The following is a 21,069-nucleotide window of genomic DNA, read 5'->3' as shown; positions in this document are numbered from 1 at the left end:
GAAACGGTTGAAAACCTCCAATGCCCCAGGACCTGATGGTATCTCTGCTGTCGTATTCAAAAATGCATCAGTGAGCTTACCAATCCACTAGCAAAAATATTTAATTGGTCTAAGACAAGGCAAATTCCCAGCTCTCTGGAAAAACTCGCATATCTCTCCGAAACATGAAAAAGGAAACAGACGAGATGTTCGTAACTATCGAAATATAACATCACTAAGCGCCTACTCGAAATTATTTAAAATGATTCTAAGTAATCACCTGCTGTTTCACACAAGAAGCATCATCTCTAGTGATCAACACATTTTTTATCCTGGTCGTTCTGTGGCAACTACATAATATGCTTTGTTTCACTTCGGACTGTATCGCTCATATTGAAAACGGGAAGCAGGTCGATGCTATATACAGAGACTTGAAAGCTGCATTTGATAAAATTGACCATCGAATATCACTCGAAATACTAGCTAGAATGGGTGCTTCCGACGACCTGATTAAATGGTTGCAATCATACCTAAGTGTTAGAAGCCCAAGTGTCAAACTTGGATCCTGCACATCCCGAAGATTTACAAACACCTCCGGCGTTCCTCAAGGGAGAAATCTTGGACCGTTCCTTTTCGTTTTGTTTATTAATGATATCGCAGCCCGACTTGGAAGGAGATGTAAACTGTTCTATGCGATCTGAAGATATTTATGGTCATTGACAATTTTCCCGACTGCCAAAAGCTGCCAGAACTGTTGGATATTTTTGGGGATTGGTGTCAAATAAACCTAATGACTATTAGTGTCCAGAAATGTGCTGTAATTTCGTTTCATCGATGTAGTAATCCCATAAAAGCCACTAATACAATCGAACGTACACCTCTTGCTCGTGTCAATGAAATTAACGACCTTGGGGTACTACTTGATGCTAAATTGACTTTTAGGCCGCACCTAGCCAATATTATTGACCGTGCGAGTCGTCAGCTAGGATTTCTTATGAAGATTTCACCAATATCCCTTGCCTGATATCGTTATATTCGGCGTTAGTAAGATCGATTGTGGAATCGTCAGCTGTAGTTTGGGCGCCATACCATACAACTTGGATTGATAGGATTGAGAGATTGCAGAAGCGTTTTGTCCGTTTCGCACTTCGTAGACTTTCTTGGACAGACAGGCAAAACCATCCTCCTCATGAACACCGTTGTAATCTGTTAGGAATTACTTTTTTTTGTTGTTAGGAATTACTTCTCTGAAACGTAGAAGAAAAATTCAGCAGGCAATGGTTGCTGCTAAAGTTATTTTTGGTGAAATCGACTGCCTCTTCTAAGCAAGTTTTCTCTTAATGCTCCTGGTCGAATTCAATACAGATCACTGGATGAAATGTTTACAACACCGTTACATCGCTCTGTCTTCGGATACTTTGAACCAATCTCCAGAATAATCCGTACCTGCAACAAAACTAGTCAGCTGTTTGATTTTGGATGTACCTTGAATATTTATAGACAGAAATTGCTATCAGCTACACTTTTTTTTAATATCTGTTAATTTTAAGTAATTTAATTTTTTTTTTATTCATTAAGACTATAACTTGTCAGATGAATCATAATAAATAATAGTAAAATAATAATAATAAGAAACGCGGCTCCCATCTCACGCACAGCTTCTTCATGACATTCATGAATGATATGACCAACGCATTTCTTTAACCTGCCTATGGTCCAAAGTAAATCGAAAGCGAAGCTTTGGTGCTACAATTCGATTCGGAACTCGACTTTCTGTTAATTATACGCAGACATCGCATCCAACTGTTTTAGTGTACAAGTGCGGGGCTAGACCTACGATCCTACTGACACTAACAGTCTCTCCCGTGCCGGGACTCGAACATACGACGACTGGCTTTTCAGGCCAGCATCGTACCCCAACACCAGCTGGGAGGTCATGGTCCAAAGTCGCTCGCTCAATTTCACGCTGTGGTTGTTTTACGAGTTGTTTGAACATTTACCGACGTAAATCCGTCTTTTGACCTTTCTGAGCGCGCTGCATCCAATACTTTACTCACAGACTAACAGACATAACACGTCGAACAAATTTTCAATAAAATCATCGTTTGCATGATTCCAGTACACGGTGCTCCCACAGACCGTTATTATAAAATAAAATGCACCAAAGAAACTCAGTACACCATTCGATTCGTTATGACGTCCAGAATCTCTGGTCGAAATTTCAAAATCATCGTACGGTACATTTTTAAGTAATGCCCTTTTGAAGGTCGTAAAGTACAAAAAAGTGATATAAAAACGACGAAATACTTATTGAAAAGAACGTTTTCAACCACCATTTCATGAAATAACTTTCAAAATAGTTTCTACACATTCCAAGGGTTATATTTCGAGACATTAACAATTGGTGAAAAGATTTATTTGAAAACCTCACAGTGCACAGTGATCTAAACTCGAAAAATCGTGATCATCTAGATTTGACTGTGAAAAATTGATTTTTTGTACTCAATGTCTTCAGCAAAATTGTTTCATAGAACAAGGCCTTATTTTTGGTGTTTTTAGTTTTTCGATCAATCCACCTAACAGTTAGATAAAAAAATATTTTTTCTAATTTTCAATATACCAGATAGCTTCCTTCAGCAAAGTTGTGGAAAATTTTAAAAGAAAAACAATTGCTGAATACTGCAATGTCCTATCTGTACGTTGGGCACGACAAAATAAAGTTTTTTGTGGAACACTGTGGCACTGTGGAACACTGTGGCACTGTGGGATTTTTAAATAAATCTTTTCACCAGTTGTTAATGTCTTGAAATATAACCCTTGGAATGTGTAGAAACTATTTTGGAAGTTATTTCATGAAATGGTGGTTGAAAACGTGCTTTTCAATAAGTATTTCGTCGTTTTTATATCACTTTTTTGTACTTTACGACCTTCAAAAGGGCATTACTCAAAAATGTATCGTACGATGATTTTGAAATTTTGACCAGAGATTCTGGACGTCATAACGAATCGAATGGTGTACTCAGATTCTTTGGTGCATTTTATTTTATAATAACGGTCTGTGGGAGCACCGTGAGTACTTTACGTTAGTAACACTAGCACCATCTGCTGTCGTGTTCGCGCTGCGTCATGTATTTCGACATCGGCGCCAGCATTACCGCATGTGTTAAATGGCAAACTACAAAATATGTATGAGATTGCGTGATAGCGCCCCAGAGTACGTTTTCGCGCGATGACTGTTATTCGATTTAAAATTTGAAATGAACGTTTTTTGTGGCGATGGAGCTAAGTTCCAGTGTCTGTTAGTCTGTGCCTTACTGTTGATTTAGTTGGCGCAAATGTTCCGTAATGCTTATCAAATCCTTGTTTCGATAGATCCTTTGAGAACCATCACATAAGACCGAATTCATAACATGTCATAAATTTTGACAACATTCTAGTTTATGCCAAATCGAGCAGCCCCACAGAATTTTGATTTGCAACGCCATCTGTATGTCAGGCTAAAACATGTACATAAAATCAAATACAGGTCGGACTCGATTATCCGGAATGTAAAAAAAAATTCACTCCGGATGATCGAATTTCCCAATTTCCAATCACCACACTCATAATATTTTTCACATTATTGTTACGTGAAATTTCCTGTACTTATTCATTTTCTGTCATTTTGCATGATTTATGTGACAAACATAACATCTATGTGGAAATCACATGCATACTATGTTTTATCACGTAGTATCTACGTGAACTTGGCAACGTCAAACAGAATGTCATAGAAAAAGTATCGCGTGAACTTTCTATGTGAAAATACACAGAAATCAAAATGGCGAAGCTGTTGTCTATCTCAGTCTCTAACAATAAAATATAATTTCTCGACGGCTTGCCAATAAGTGAGCTTTCGAAAAACCGTACGAATTTGACATCGAGCCTTGAGCTTACAGGTTTCACACAGATTTAGTTCAAAGGTCGAGGAGTTTCCTATACATAAACAGTTGCAGCTTACAATAGTTATCGCCGGCAAATGTCGTAATATTTGTCCGTTTTTATGTCGTTTGATTCATTTACGTATCGGCGATTTCGCATGCCCGTGCGATTTATCAAGCAACATATTTCTATAATTTCTAAAAACTATTTGCCGTCTTTTAAGAATTGGGGAAACAAAATTTGGAAATTTTACGTTGTATCAAACGTAGTAGCTAGCAGATAATCGAATGCTTTCCATTTTACGGGTAGCTGAATTTTACATGAAATTCACATAAAATGCATATGTCTGCTGTATAAGATTCATAGGATAAATCATCTCACCAGATCATGATGAACTCAAATGACAATTACGTAGAATCTACGTGAAAGTGACAGTGGAAAATATTCACATAACTTTTCCGGTAATTATGACGTGAAAATTATTTTAAGTGCAATGTTTTTTCATAAATTTGCCCCTTTAACGAACGTACTGTAACATACTTAAATGACGTAGCATTTTTTTCATGATTTTTAAGCCCCCCCTCCCCCCTTGTTGCATTTGGTCACAAAAGCTAAACCCCCCCTGAAAAAAAGCGTAGCATTCGAATAACCCCCCCCCCTCTCCGCTTCTGAAAAAACGTACAGAAATACATGCAGTTAGGTTTTTACGCGGAATTTTTTATGACGTTTTTTTACGCGGATTTTTTAATTAACGCGGTTTTTTTTCGCGGATTTTGAATTAACGCGGTTTTTTTACGCGATACTGCGCTAATTCAAAAACTTTTTCGCGAATTTTCGAATTAACGTGGGTTTGGAACCAGTAACGTTTAAGTGTTTATCTAGTAGAAGACTTAGAAATACCCACCGCCCTCCGAAAGATCCGGAATGACCGTCAAAGAGGACAATTTTAAATACTGGTTCTAGAGCGTCTCGGGTTTTTTCTAAGCCCCTCTTGCTGGTTCACTTTACGCGGTTTTCACGCGGATTTTTGAATTAGCCCGTTTTTTACGGGGATTTTCGAATTAACGCGGTTTTTTTACGAGGTACGTAATAAAAACCTGACTGTAGTAACATACATACAAAAAATACTTGAAGAAAAAACCGTGTCTAATTCAATTTATTTACAACTTATAAACTCGTGACTGCATCTTCTGCTTCGAAGGGCTTGTGTTTTCGTACAAGTAGTAAAGGTGTTTGAGAGCCAGTTCGCGAAGACCGCAACTAGGTCTTGTTTCGAAGTTCTCCGATCGGACTGAAACTTCCAGGGTTTGTTTATCTATATAATAGAACAATGTTTTGCATAATGTCAGATTTTTTGAAAAGGGGTAAGTGGGGTAAAAAAGCACGTCTAAAATTGATGTCCAAAAATTGCTAAAAACTTAAAATTGATATAACTTTGTGAAAACTGAATCGATTTTCATGAAAATTGGCATGTTTATTCTACTTTATAAAGGGAACAAAATAAAAGTCATTGGAAGTTGCTATCGAGAAAACATGATGAGATATTCGCATTTTTCTAAACAAATAAGGTGATTTTCACAGCAGTTATTCTCTTGCCAACAGATCTAGGATTGAAATCCAAATAATACGTTTTTTAGTGCAACTCAAGAGCTTTCATTAGATATATTTCAAAAATGCGCCGTTATAGAGATGCCAGAGAAAATCCAGTTTTTCTATAACATGTTATTGACCATCATTTCGAACCCATTGTGCGGGAAGCGAAACTCCGTTTTGTGTCGTTGTTCTTTCATTGGGCTATAGTTTTCAGGTTATGTTTGTTTATGGACTAATGCAATAGTTTGAAGAATTTGAGGTTTTTGAAAAAGGGGTTAGTGGGGCAAACAGGCTCTTCAAAATCTTACATGTATTTAGAAACTGCTCAAATCGTAAATAATTACGTACTAATGCAATAGTTTGCGGAAATTGAGTTTTTTGGAAAAGGGGTTAGTGGGGTAAACCGGCTCTTCAAAATCTTGTTCTGAATACACTGGTCAATCCGCAAAATCGGCTTATTCCTGAAGTTACACGATGAAATGAGAGGTTAGTTCTGGTTATTTGTTCTACCGATAAATACATTTCCGGTTTGAATTGCCTTATTCCTGCAGAAGGGTGTACTTTTGAAATCATTGTTTTATGAGCATCTTCCGGTGAAGCTATTTTCCTTATGGTAGTTTAATTTTTAAAGGGCACATTAAAAAAATAGCTCAACAAAAAGTATCGCGTGGCTTTGTTGACATTCGTTCATTCTCTTGTTGGCTTCAAAATAACCTCTCATTCCATCGTGTAACCTCGAATGTAAGCCGAGAGTAATTATTTTACGATTTGAGCAGTTTCTGAATACACTAAGGTCGCTTTTTACGCGGGTTTTTTACGCGGCTTGTTTTACGCGGATTCTGGAATTTACGCGGTGTTTTTTACGCGGATTCCGGAATTCACGCGGTTTTTTTTACGCGGATTCCGGAATTTACGCGGTATTTTTTTTGCCCGGATTTCGGTTCCCCTTCACTCGGAATGCAAAATTAACGATGGTTTTTTTTTACGCGGATTCCGGAATTTACGCGGATTCCGGAATTTACGCGGTTTTTTTACGCGGTTTCTTTTTACGCGGCACGTATCCCCCGCGTAAAAAGCGACTTTAGTGTATACGATTTTGGAGATCCTGTTTACCCCACTAACCCTTTTTCCAAAAACCTCAAACTCTTCAAACTATTGCATTAGTCCATAAACAAACATAACCTGAAAACTATAGCTCAATGGAAGAACAATGACGCAAAACGGAATTTCGCTTCTCGCACAATGGGTTAGAAATGATGGTCAATGACATGTTATAGAAAAATTGGATTTACTCAGGCATCTTTATAACGGCACATTTTTCGAATATATCTAATGAAAGCTCTTGAGTTGCACTACAAAACGTATTATTTGGATTTTAATCCTAGATCTGTTGGCAAGAGAAAAACTGCTGTGAAAATCACCTTATTTTTTTAAAAAAAGGGGAATATCTCATCATGTATTCTCGATAGCAACTTCCAATGACTTTCATTTTGTTTCCTTTATAAAGTAGAATAAACGTGCCAATTTTCATGAAAATCGATTCAGTTTTCACAAAGTTACATCAATTTTAAGTTTTTAGCAATTTTTGGACATCAATTTTTGACGTGCTTTTTTACCCCATTTACCCCTTTTCAAAAAATCTGACATTATGCAAAACATTGTTCTATTATATGCATAAACAAACCCTGAAAGTTTCAGTCCGATCGGAAATGAAACGAGTATCTTGTTATTTTCACTATCAAAAGCCACAAACGATTTTTGTATTCAAAACAGATTGTGTGTTTGGAAATCCAAGTGATTGTTTATGTAGCAGAACTTTTAGAAGATTTCAAAATGCCACAGATAAAAACATTTCGACAGATCTCGCTGCAATAGTTTGTGCAATGTTTTAGTGTATTTTCAGAATACATTTTTCCTGCAAAACAATCAGTCTTTAAAAAAAATGCTTCGTCGATTTTACTACAACCCCCCCTCCCCCCTTGTCACAGCTTGTCACAAAATGATGATATCCCCCATCCCCCATAAATGCTACGTCATTTAAGTATGGTCCCTAAAGTATTTTTTTTTTCATCTTGTTACTTGAATGATGCAGTGGCGTAACCAGAAATCATTTCTGTGAAAAAAGAGATAAATTCTCGAGAAGCAGAATAAATAATTTGACACTGATTGGTTCCACTTAACTCGGACATGTCCCAAACATTCCAGAAAGGACAGAAATTGTAACATATGTGCTGAAAGAGATAATAAACGTACAATTTCAACACAAATATTTAAACAAACAGCAAAAAAAAATCCGGATAATTGAGTCCCGGATACTCAAGTCATAAAATCATAAAATCATAAAATCATAAAATCATAAAATCATAAAATCATAAAATCATAAAATCATAAAATCATAAAATCATAAAATCATAAAGTCGTAAAATCATAAAATCATAAAAGCATAAAATCTTAAAATCATAAAATCATAAAATCATAAAACCATAAAATCATAAAATCATAAAATCATAAAATCATAAAATCATAAAATCATAAAATCATAAAATCATAAAATCATAAAATCATAAAATCATAAAATCATAAAATCATAAAATCATAAAATCATAAAATCATAAAATCATAAATTCATAAAATCATAAAATCATAAAATCATTAAATCATAAAATCATAAAATCATAAAATCATAAAATCATAAAATCATAAAATCATAAAATCATAAAATCATAAAATCATGAAATCATAAAATCATAAAATCATAAAATCATAAAATCATAAAATCATAAAATCATAAAATCATAAAATCATAAAATCATAAAATCATAAAATCATAAAATCATAAAATCATAAAATCATAAAATCATAAAATCATAAAATCAAAAAATTATAAAATCATAAAATCATAAAATCAAAAAATCATAAAATCATAAAATCATAAAATCATAAAATCAAAAAATCATAAAATCATAAAATCATAAAATCATAAAATCATAACATCATAAAGTCATAAAATCATAAAATTATAAAATCATAAAATCATCAAATCATCAAATCATCAAATCATAAAATCATAAAATCATAAAATCATAAAATCATAAAATCACAAATTCATCTGATCATCAAATCTCAAAGTCAAAATAATAAAACCATAAACCATTTAAACGATAAATTATTACATCATTAAAATAAGTGATCGAGAACCAGAATACACGCAATATTAGCCCGTAAATTCAAAACTTTAGTTAAAAATGGCGCTTTAGTTGAATTAGGTATTTTTTTATATCTTTTCTGCTTGATATAGTTGTTATGAAATTTTTGAGACTTATTTTAGTTCAGTTTCAAGCTCTCTTGTCTACTTTTTAGCATCTCCCAGATGGTCTCGAGGTACTAGGCTGGCCTAACAAGCCAGTCGACGTAGGTTCGAGTCTCGGCGCGGGAGATAATGTTGGGGTCAGTAGGATCGTAGTAGCGCTAGCCCCGCAATTGTCCTTTACACTACCAGTCGGCTGCGAAGTCTGCGTATAACAAACAGAAGGTCAAGTTTCGAATCTGAATGTGGCACCAAGGCTTTGCTTTTTTGGTCTTCTTTTGAACTTTTTCGCTTTTTGGCTACTTCTATTTTTGAGAACATTTCAGCTGAATTTAGTCCATTTCTAATTTGGTTTAGGTTCCCCTTTTGCAATATTCCTGTAGTTATTTCAGGCAGATGGCGAATCATTTTATTTTGTTGTATTCTTTTGGTTGTTTTCTGTTAAACTTAAAACCGCACACTTATTTAGCTTACTTTTGAATCCTTTTGGGTTTGGGCTCTTCTTTGATTTCTTCGAACGGTTATATTATTATTATTTTAGGAATCAATTTTTGAGCAACATTTAAGGTCATTTTTTTTCTTCCTTTTTCATAACCAGTAAAAAACATTCGAAATCAGTTTCTGCTTTGCCCTTTTCTGATCTTCTTCAAGTCCTTTAAGACTGAATTTTAATGACATTCTTTTCATTTATGGACTTCTGAAATACTAAAATTCTAACAAAATATGAAAAATAAATCCTTCACAACCATTAGAATCCCTAAATACATATTACAGATATTTTGCGAAATTCGAAATTTTTCGTACTGCAAAATTAAATTAGTTTTAGCTATGAAACTCCTCGACGTAACTCAACTCTACATCATGCGTATTATAACAGTACATAAATATAATTACTAATTCAAATCGACGTCCAATAAACGATAGCGAAAAACTCAAAGTTTATTTATAACCGTGGCTGGCACATTATAAATAAGTTGTTGGAATTACTCTACACACCGCTCATACCAAACGCGCCCTGCCTATTTCAATAGTGGCCCCGTTTTAAAAGCCTGTTCAGACAATCATTCCTAATTCCACGGCACAAAAAGACCGTCAACATCGTGGTTTCTCGCTACGCGTCGCAGATCCTACCGCACGATAGATAAATGCTAGATGATAGTATTTTTGTAGGAAACCCGCCAGTCAGTCGTCGGGGAGGAACAAGGTGCGGCGAGCTACGGAGAATTAATCAACCTTCGATCGCTGTCACAGCAAACTGTGTCCAGTGTAACAAAAGAGAGACATCCGATCCGGTTCAATCCCACACACACCCGTGACCACCATATCCTTTGATCGCGGGCCAGTCAGTCAGTCGGAGCGACACAGAATCAAATCGATATCAATTTGGCGGCTTGTTTGTCTTTCGAAAACTCCACGCTGTGTCACTCTATAAAGACATTCCCTCTTAATTAAATTGAATATAAATTTGTCCGTTACTGCTTATTTATGTACGTTTTTATGTTTATGTTATAACTCTTTCATCGCCTTCGGTCAATTGGTTTTCGATGCTTTTGATGGTAATATTTTGCCTCCTGCGCGCTCCACTTACCTTCGATGCAGACCACGTGACTGTTTGTGGTAATCGGGATTATTGTTTTTTTTTTCGATAGTAACATTAGCGCAAGTAGACGAAAACCCGCTACGGCTGCGACCAAAGATCTCGCACGAGATTCAGTTATTTATTCAAATTAGCCGTCAACCGTGGATCGATCCGCATCGTGGAATGTGTTTCTCTCCATCAAAACAAGACCGCTCCCGCTTCCTATGTAGGTATGTATATAACAAACATCATTTGACGCCGCCCTACCCCTCTTAACAGTATGAATTCGAGCTCCTGTAAGTATGCAATATAGTGGCCAACGCTAACTCCAGTATGCAAATAATAAATCATTCCCCGGGTTCGCGCTGAGACCCTAATCATCTTACTTTACCGACCGCTCTGGCGGGCAGTACGATAGAGAAGGAAAGCAGAGCATTCCGTTCCATTCCATTCTTGGTTTGGTTGGCCGCTTGTGCTTGTGGTGCGAGAAGAAATTTATCAACTTTAGTAATCCGCTTAGGCTTAATGGTTTTCAGATTTCGGTCCAATCAACCTGCCTTTCTGCCGCCCCCCACCCGACCTGACCGGAGGTTATCACACGGTTTAGAACCATCAAGAGAAGTAAAGTGTGCGAGGGAAAGGTATGTTGGCGGAAGAAGAAAAAAAGGCTCTAAGCACAGAAAGGCTCATGAATAAAGCAAACACTGTGACGCTTTCCGTAAATATACACCGGTGATGTTAAGTGGGTCCTTGTTTCTCCGTCGATCGCCCGCCGCCAGGACGACGATGATTGACGCAACCCCATTGATGGTATTTTGTAGTGATTTAAAGCAAAAGGTTGGTGGCATAAATCAAACACCGCCTTTCGGACGAGGATAGGGATTCGCAACGCTTCAATTTTGAGGAAAATTATTTTTTGGAACGTCCTTTAATTTTCAGTTCGCTGAAACAAAATCGGATATATCTTCCGCCTGAAATTGGAAACAAGTCTCAGAGCTGATTGTTCGCTAAAAAAAAGTCAGGAAACTTAGTAGAATATCCCGAAAGCCTGAAAATTATGAAAAAATTAAAACAATTAGTGCGCTAATAGTCAAGATCCAAAAAGATGCTGTCGGTACTACTTGCTACTGCTACAAAAATTTGAACGAGTATAAACCACGTAGAAAGCTCGTGATTATTTTTTTTTTTATTCTCGCTTATTTTCCGTCGGTCTAGTTCCGCCACTGTTGTGGCCAATTACCGACGCCCATGGAGGCGACTCCACACCCAGGACCCTAACTCACGACCCGTTTATTAACGGACCGGCGCCAACGGCTTTACTTCCTCATGCGATGGAAGGCGTGATCCCAGAGATTTTTCGCCTCAGAAAATTTCCCGGTGTCGGCTAGGATTGAATCTAGACCAGTTGGGTTGGTTGTGAGTGGATCACGCCACCTCACAACCATCGACACCTATGTCGGCGGTGGTATTCGAACCCAGGCGTCGAGCGTGGTTGGCGGAGACGTTACCAACCACACTAGGCCCCCGCTCGTGATTATTTTGTAACTACGATATTCACATCACAGAATGGTGAAAAAAAATTCTCTTTATTTTACCTTTTCTTGAAGGTGCCAAAAATACCGTTTGTATAGGGTCCACCAACAGAACTTACTTCAACACTTATTATTACGTTTTACACGAAACGGTATTGAACGATCCCTCATCGCTTTATTTACATTGTGTTTTAGCTGGCACTGGATGTATAATGAATGGTAACACATACACATACATACTTTTGTAACACATTGAGTGTTATCCAGAACAAATGGATCTCGAACAGAATGGTAGTGCTGTAGTTGCTTTGTTCGTGAACTACCCGATTTACGTGTGTGCTGAAGTTTCGTATACCGTACAGCCAGGAGATACTAGACGATACCGGAAGTACCAAAAAACGATTTGGAGGGGGACGTCGAGCTACTGTGGTGACACCTGCCATGGTGAAGATCATCAAGAGGAACCTTAATTGTAGCGCCACTAAATTGGTGGTAGATCACAACGTATTCGATCGAAGTCTGCGTTCTAAAAGATAAACTTCAACATCCGGAAGGTTTAAGCAAGACCTTTCGGTGCTGGTAAACAGGGTCGTGGAAGGAAGGTTGGAAAGTATCGTGTTTATCGACGAGAAACTTGTCACCGTACAGGTCGTGAATAAGCAGAACGACACAGTTTGGTTGCCAGAAAGATCACGAACCTTTGCCGACGTGCTGACGGCCACCAGGCGACAGAAACAAGCATCGGTTTGGGTCCAATCAACCTTGAAGGGCGAACACTATTGATTTTTGTTCCTGAAAAAGTAAAAATCAACCAAAATACATATCGGGCACGTTTTCATTTTGGTACTTCGTTGCCGGCTTACAAAACACAACTCTAGATTGCGGAACATTTTCCAGGGTAAATTTCGAGCTTAGAATGGCCGGCGAGTTCATCGTACTTGAACCCTCTGGACTTCGACATCTGGGGTATGTTGAAGGCCGAAGTCTGCTCTAAGTCGTGCAGCGACATATGGCAGCAGCCTAGGATAAAATATCACAAGAACGTGCCATGATCCGTTGCAGGTTGCCTCCAGTTTCTTTAGAGTGTAACACTTACAAGATCTTGCTCTACTTGTTTCAACCACATGTTCCAAGAGTTTTCCACATTCCACGTGGACAGCTTAGGGGGTAGGGGTAACCGTGCTGTCAAATGTCCACGGTCCTACAATTTTTCTGGAATTTATATAGGCGGTTGTTCACGGAGAAGGTGGGGACACGTGAGATGGTAAGAGAGTGGGGACACGTGAGATGGTGAGATGGCTACATCTTGTACCAGCCATATTAAAACAAATACCATGGTATTTTTGCTCGACGTTCTTGTACTCTTTAGCTTCAGCAACTTTCTAAATACTAAGTTCGCCATAGAGCTCAGGGTTTATCATTCGTTTCCATACGCCATCCACACATACACTGCCAGAGATGGTCCTAAGCACACGTCGTTCGGAAACGGCTAACGCTTGCAAGTCCTTCTCAAACATTGAACCATATCTCGTGCCCGTAGAGGACTACCGGTCTTACAAGCATCTTAGTACGAGGGTAAAGTTTACCAGACTTCAAATTCTAGTAGACACGACTTCCGCACGTTTGCGAATTTTTCTGCTGTAGTTGTTTTTCTTTTTATTTTTGCAAGGTGGCGGAGAGAAACCTCTCCACTAAAACCCTTTTCTTTCTGGAACGACAGTTGAGAAACCGCAGGATACGTCGTATGACACTGTGCAGTACGCACTGGCTACCTTGGCTACACATGATCCTATATATAGGTACTTTCCAGTTTTCCCTAAAATGTGTTAGTACCTAGCCTAACAAGGTCATTTTCAATTGACAATTATCAGGTTATAGTGACGCTTTGACCCGTCGCTTTCAATTGAAAAGCTTTTGTATCATTCTCAAGCTCTTCGTGAGTGACATGAAAACTACTCGGAAGCTCTTGCTTTGATTTTGACAACTGAAGGGCTAGAAACTGATACAAATGCGTTTCAATTGAAAGAAAAGATTATCACCGTCACTCTCACATGACAATTCTCAATCGAAAATGACAATGAGCGCTAACGGAGACAGGAGGCGTTCACACAGTACTTCGCGTAAATATATGGACGAGGGAGAAAAGAAAACCGTGACGATATGAACACCAAAACCAGTTCAGAATCAGTTCCAAACCAGATTCAGTGATCAATAGCGAAAAAAAATCCGAAATATTGATCGGAATTTGCGTGACGTATTTATTTTGATCCCATTGCCGTGCAGCTTGCGGTATTCTAAAACTATCATCAAACGACGCGATGCGGTGCTAGTTTCATTTGAGACGCTACCCAGTTAACAATACGGTCCGTATATTAAAAGATATGCGGATATATATGCAGCATGTTTCAATCGCATTAAATGCAGAAAATGTCTATATGCGGACCAATTTGGAGGCCATATACGTACTTCATGAGCTCAATTACAAAAGTATTGATTTCATATGATATCATATATGATTGATCGTGTCTGTTTGTAAAGCGATACTATATCACCTAAATTGCGATTTTTTTAATTTTCGCACTATGATTAATTCCAACATCGATGCGGTATTATATGCGACTCTAGTTTGTTTTAAATAAAATAAAGGTAATGGCCGACAATTTATTTTGGATACACATATATCATTATTCTTGAATAAGAGATGTAATTTATTTTTTTAGAGGACACTCAAATGTTTTTTTCTTCCTATCATAATTACTGAAAGTCAAGTCAGGATTAGAGAACCCATGCCATCACGATTGTTGTCTTCCCATCTTACCGCAGCACCAAATCTGAAATATAATAAGTTGGGAACCGTACATTAAGCTCCGTTTTGCAAAGCCAAGCTTTGAAAACGGTGTCCCTAGATCTAAAAATAACTCATATTTTTTTATACGATTCAAAACCACTCTCATTAACGCTAACTAAAGCATATTAGTTATTTTATCGGAACTAACTAGTCCAAAATCGCATTCCAAATCGTATATCAATACAAAAAAACTTTTTTAGCAATAATCCGATTATGTTCAGTCATTCTTGCGATATAATGTGATACAAACCTTGCATATTGGTGATATGTGTGTTGCATTTCTAGCAATGATGCCAGTTGTTCTAAGAAAAAAATTAATTTACTTTTATGTTCTAAAATGCTAAATAGTTTCATGTATAAAAAAATCCGAGATTTAAAATAAGTTGATCTTTCGAATTACTTGCTGAAATTGAGCAACCAAGTGTGTCGATAATCACAAAAGGAATCTCAAGAAACAATCTCCGAAAATTCGTCATAACTAATTAAAATTAATAAACTGCCAGCACTGACGCAATACAGTAAACAAAACAAGTTACATACGAACTGCGGCGGCTGAAATTGTTAGTTCTTTCTTCAAATCTATTCAAATTTTGTTCCAAAAAGGTAAGCATTATCACTGATTCCAGCTAAAATGTAAATTTATTTCATTTCTGTACGTTTCAGATGTAACCGACTCAAAAGATAAAGCTTTCAAACACGAAAGACTACAACTGGATGGCGAAAGGTAAGATACATTTTCTATTAGAAAAGTTTGATACAAAACCAATATTTTTTGTAGAGTGCAGCAGCAAGAAACAAGAGGTTAAGAATGATATAAAATTATTAACAGAAACCGCGAAACCGAATGTGCAACCTCTGTCTCACAACTCAGCTAATGCTGTTGCACAACAAGAGAATGCTGTTGCACAACAAGAGAGTTGTGAGAATTATTTAAACTTTGTGTTTTCTATGCTCCCTATCATCTCAAGACGCAAATAACGACGCGAAATTATACGACTATATCTTTTTTTTCAGTTTCACTCTTTGCATAAGTGTTATGTTCACACATTTCCTGTCATAGTAGATGACAATGCGACAGGCGATATAAAGTTGTGATAAATGTTTTATTTTGCAGAAACAATGAGCTACGACCAGATGAAGGTTGACTTGAAGGAATTTATTGAATCGGCTGTCGAGCATGTTGTAGAAAAATGTTTTCAAACCAACTTCGCTGGTTTTGCTTTTGATTTCTATTGTCCAAAATCCGATGATACGGTAGAAAAACATTGTCGAATCAATACAGAAGAAGAATTAGCCGAATGGAACATAAAGCTCAACAGTAAAGAACTACGTCAAAGATATGTAAGTAGGTGTTCCTTTGAAGAAATCATCGTTTTTAATTCATATTTATATTTCAGTTGGAATATTTCTCAAAAATTATCATTCCCAATGCCTATTGTGAAAAAGGCGATAATGCGTGTTACACTTTAGTAGATTGCCTGTTCACTCGAGACTTTTGGACGAAGATGACGTGGACCGGAATAAGTCGTCGTGGCAATAAGGCAAAACGAGGATTCCGTGAATATGGGAACGTGACACAGCTTCTGTGCAATATTGCAAAGATTGGAGATCCATCATATACTGCCTGTAAGCTGGAGGTTTTTTGTCGAAACCGTCTCTTCAGATATTGTAAATCTCGTTCGACTAATCGTCAACTTAGAAAGTCTGCCTGCAGAAATCAACGTAGCTCCAAGTCGCAAGCATTAAAGGAAAAAAACGAACACCAAACTGAAGATCAGGGCACATTTAATTCGAATGAGTCGGACATTTACGAAAAAATAGAGAAGGATGCTGAACTCAGTTCAAGTGACGATAACGGAGATGATGAAAATGACTCAATCGACGATACAAGTGATGATGATGAATGTAGCACTGCAGACGTTTAACTTGGCAATAGATTTTATCATACTAGAACTGTTATTCAACATGGGATTAATTTGAAATATTACTTTTTAAACCTAATACGATTGAAAATAGGCAATTTTTCCAATGAAATATATCTATCAACAGAATTAAAACAAAAAATTAGTCACAGGCAATCACATGCTGCTATTTGTTTATTGAATAGTATGAATGAGAGGTATAAATACTATTCCTTCTGTTCTAACAATTGAAACTTGCTTACAAAAAATATCATTACATTTAAATAAAACGGACGACTTTGTTATATTTTCTAAATTTAACTTTGCTACATATATATTAAGAAACGATGATCGGAATGGCTTTTGGAAGAAATCACTTTTTAATATTACTTTTCGGCCCTCAATTATAAATTCTCCATTTTGCTGCACAGCTCCCAAAAATTTTATTAACTCGAACTGTTTTGTCAGAAACCACATGTCTTTAAAATCAGTGCTAAGTGAGAAATCTAAAAAAAATATTAATCTTGAGCCCTTTTCTTTCAATTGACATTTGAGACGATTTCTGAATCGGTGTAAACGTTTTCGAATTGTTGGCGATCATAGCCTCAGATATCCTGGATGATACTTGTGCCAATGGATTGGGTCCTGTTTGAATCAACTTTTTGATGTAATGCAAATAATTTTCAAATGGATACGCGGAGAAACAGGGTAACGGCCCGAAGTGCTCAACCTCGTCGACAATGTGGCACAAATTATGAACGTTGCTTATTATGAATTCTACTCCATAAAGGGATTTATAATTTTCAATGAAATCTAACAGTAAAGATCTTGCTACTGGAATAAGTTTAACATATTTCTGAGAAGAGCAAATCCTAATTGCACAAAAAAGAAAGAGAAAATGATCGTAGTATTTTTCGGGAAGATAATCTTTCAGTAAAGCTACACCCACATAGTTTAAAAAACTTCGGTACTCCGATCCTTTCCACAAAGCGACATGATCAAGTAATCTCATCGAGCGGTGGAATTCCATAGGAAACTTTATCTTAGTTAGACATTCAGAAATTTCCCTCTTCTGACCACGGCTCCACTTAGTCTTCATGGACATCGATCCCGTGCGCCAAGAAGTAAGTAGCTTCTTCATAACTCCAAGTTCTAACAAATGCAACGAATCTCCTACGATAACATCTCTGATCATATCGATTGGTAACTTTAGCAATGTTGTATTTCGCTGATGATCCAAATACATCATCGATCGGAAATTTTCATCAGTTCGTTTGATAGCATTTGACTGTGGATACGTCATGGTTCGAGAAACGTGACTGTAGCGGCCTTTTGTTGTACATTTTATGCACCCGTACTTTCCGTTGAAGTTTATTACCCCTTTAATAAAGGACCTAGCCGGTGTGTCACAAATAAAACAACGAATTTTTTTTTTTTTTAAAGGGGGGATTTGTTAGTAGCTTAAGTATTTATGATAAATATTAGTAAATAATGAGTATGTGTGTCCAATCACAAATGGTGACTTCTCAACACTGTTAGAAATTTGTAATTTTAATTGTTAGGATTTGTTTGCTTTCGCAATTAGGACTTATCATTCGTAGGGATTTAAACCTACTTGTCAGAAAAGGGGAAGTAAACTTACAACTAACTTAATTGCTAACTTATTGGCTATAAAGAGAGCTTATCGTAGCAATTGAGGATTGCAACGATTTTTGTCGAAAATTGTTAATAATTTTATTTGACATAGCTTCTAATGGTTCAACACCAGTAGGTCTATGTAATTCAAGTGTACCAAACCAAGGAGGACGCTTCAAAATCATTTTCAGAATTTTATTCTGAATCCTTTGAAGCGTTTTCTTCCTTGGTGAACAGCAACTTGACCAGATCGGTACAGCATAAAGCATTGCTGGTCTAAAAATTTGTTTGTAAATCCAAAGTTTGTTCTATAAACAAAGTTTAGAATTCCTGTTAATGAGAGGATATAAACATCTCGTATATTTGATGCACTTGGCTTGTATACTCTCAATGTGCTCTTTGAAAATAAGTTTTTTATCATAAATTAGTCCCAAGTACTTAACCTTGTCGGACCAACTTAAAATAACCCCATTCATCTTGACAACGTGATTATTGTTTGGCTTGAGGAAAGAAGCCCTAGGCTTATGCGGAAAAATTATCATTTGAGTTTTAGAAGCATTGGGAGAGATTTTCCACTTTTGCAAGTAGGAAGAAAAAATATCTAAACTTTTCTGCAATCGACTGCATATGACACGAAGACTTTTTCCTTTTACGGAAATGCTTGTGTCATCGCAGAACAATGACTTTGTGCATCCTGGAGGCAAATCAGGAAGATCTGAAGTGAATATGTTGTACAGGACTGGACCCAAGACTGAACCTTGAGGTACACCTGCTCTGACAGGAAATCTATCAGATTTTGAATTCTGATAGACAACCTGCAGAGTTCGATCAGTAAGATAATTTTTCAAAATTTTGATTAGGAAGAGTTTGCAATTTCGCAATCAAACCTTTATGCCAAACACTGTCGAATGCTTTTTCTATGTCTAAAAGAGCAGCTCCAGTGGAATAACCTTCAGATTTGTTAGCTCGTATCATATTAGTAACTCTGAGCAATTGATGAGTTGTGGAATGCCCATGGCGAAATCCAAACTGTTCATTTGCAAAAATTGAATTTTCGTTGATGTGTGACATCATTCTGTTAAGAATAATTCTCTCAAACAGTTTACTTATTGAAGAAAGCAAACTGATTGGTCGATAACTTGAAACTTCAGCTGGGTTCTTATCCGGTTTTAAAATGGGAGTAATTTTTGCATTTTTCCATAATTTGGGAAAATATGCAATTTTGAAGCAGCAATTGAAAATTTTTACTAAAAATTCCATTGTGCTCTCAGGGAGATGTTTGATTAGTATATTAAAGATTCCATCGTCACCAGGTGCTTTCATATTTTTGAAATTTTTAATAATTGATTTAATCTCATTCAAGTTAGTTTCAATTATTTCTGCAGGTAAAAAATTGTGGGAAGAAATTAAATCAAATTGACGTGTGACTTCATTTTCAATTGGACTCACAAAATTCAAATTTGAGTTATGAACACTCTCAAACTGCTGAGCAAGTCTTTGAGCCTTTTGTTCATTGGATACAAGAAAACGTTCACCATCTTTTAAAACTGGAATAGGCTTTGAAGGTTTCTTAAGAATCTTCGACAGCTTCCAAAATGGTTTTGAATATGGTTTCAATTTTTCAACTTTAGTCTCAAAATTTTGATTTCTCAGAAGAATAAATCTATGTTTAATCTCTTTCTGTAAATCTTTATAAATAGTTTTAAAAACAGGGTCACGAGAACGTTGATATTGACGTCTGCGGACATTTTTCAAACGAATTAGAAGTTAAAGATTTTCGTCAATTATTGGTGAATCAAATTTCACTTGAGCCTTTGGAACAGAATAATTCCCGGCATCAACAATTGCACATTTTAATGCGTCCAAAGCGGAATCAATATTCACTTCGTTTTGCAAATCAAGCTCATTATTGAAATTTCTCTCAATATGAGTTTTGTATCTTTCCCAATTAGCCTTGTTATAATTAAAAACAGAGCTCATAGGGTTTAAAACTGATTCATGTGATAAAGAAAAAGTTATTGGAAGATGATCAGAATCAAAGTTAGCATGTGTGATCAAATCACTACATACATGACTTTGATCTGTAAGCACCAAATCAATTGTTGAAGGGTTTCTTACAGAAGAAAAGCATGTAGGACTATTCGGAGACAAAATAGAATAGTATCCTGAAGAACAATCGTTGAATAAAATGTTGCCATTGGAATTACTTTGAGAATTATTCCATGAACGATGTTAAGCGTTAAAATCGCCGATTATGAAAAATTTCGAACGATTTCTGGTGAGTTTTTGTAAATCACCTTTAAAATAATTTTTGAGCTCGCGTGTGCATTGAAATGGTAAATATGCTGCGGCAATAAATAAAATCCCAAGTTCAGTTTGAACTTCAATTCCCAAAGTTTCAATAACTTTCGTCTCAAGATGGGGAAGAGCACGATGTTTGATTCGGCGATGAATAACAATTGCAACTCCACCGCCGGAACCCTGAATCCTATCATATCTATGAACCACGTAATTGGGATCATATTTTAATTTTATGTTAGGTTTCAAAAATGTTTCAGTAATAATTGCAATATGCACATTATTTACTGTTAAAAAGTTAAAAAGCTCATTCTCATTGGCCTTCAATGAGCGAGCATTCCAATTTAATATTTTAATTGTTTTATTTAAAATCATTGCTAAATTTTAAATTAGAAACAATTTTAATAGTAAAATTTGTGCCTATTTGAATGGCTTCAAACATTGATTTTGCCTGCAACATGGCGTTCATAAGATCG

General features: G+C 36.4%; 1 protein-coding gene across 1 annotated transcript; it reads left to right on the top strand.

Annotated features, from left to right (window-relative positions):
* Positions 1 to 15,281: 15,281 nt before the first annotated feature.
* LOC129717533 (uncharacterized) lies at positions 15,282 to 16,949 on the top strand. Its single transcript, XM_055667502.1, has 5 exons — positions 15,282 to 15,362; positions 15,423 to 15,483; positions 15,538 to 15,560; positions 15,874 to 16,100; positions 16,157 to 16,949. The coding sequence occupies exons 4-5, from the start codon at positions 15,879 to 15,881 to the stop codon at positions 16,682 to 16,684; spliced, it is 750 nt and encodes a 249-aa protein (XP_055523477.1). The 5' UTR covers positions 15,282 to 15,362; positions 15,423 to 15,483; positions 15,538 to 15,560; positions 15,874 to 15,878; the 3' UTR covers positions 16,685 to 16,949.
* The last annotated feature ends 4,120 nt before the right edge of the window (positions 16,950 to 21,069 follow it).

The sequence above is a fragment of the Wyeomyia smithii genome, chromosome 1 (genome assembly GCF_029784165.1).
Source record: "Wyeomyia smithii strain HCP4-BCI-WySm-NY-G18 chromosome 1, ASM2978416v1, whole genome shotgun sequence".
Lineage (NCBI taxonomy): Eukaryota > Metazoa > Arthropoda > Insecta > Diptera > Culicidae > Wyeomyia > Wyeomyia smithii.
The sequence above is the reverse complement of the archived record's forward strand: the minus strand, read 5'-3'. Positions and strand labels throughout refer to the sequence as shown.

Coding starts and splice junctions, on each gene's coding strand:
- LOC129717533 (XM_055667502.1), top strand. CDS start 15,879: ATGAGCTACGACCAGATGAAGGTTGACTTGAAGGAATTTATTGAATCG. Junction 16,101..16,156: donor AAGAACTACGTCAAAGATAT/GTAAGTAGGTGT, acceptor TTTATATTTCAG/TTGGAATATTTCTCAAAAAT.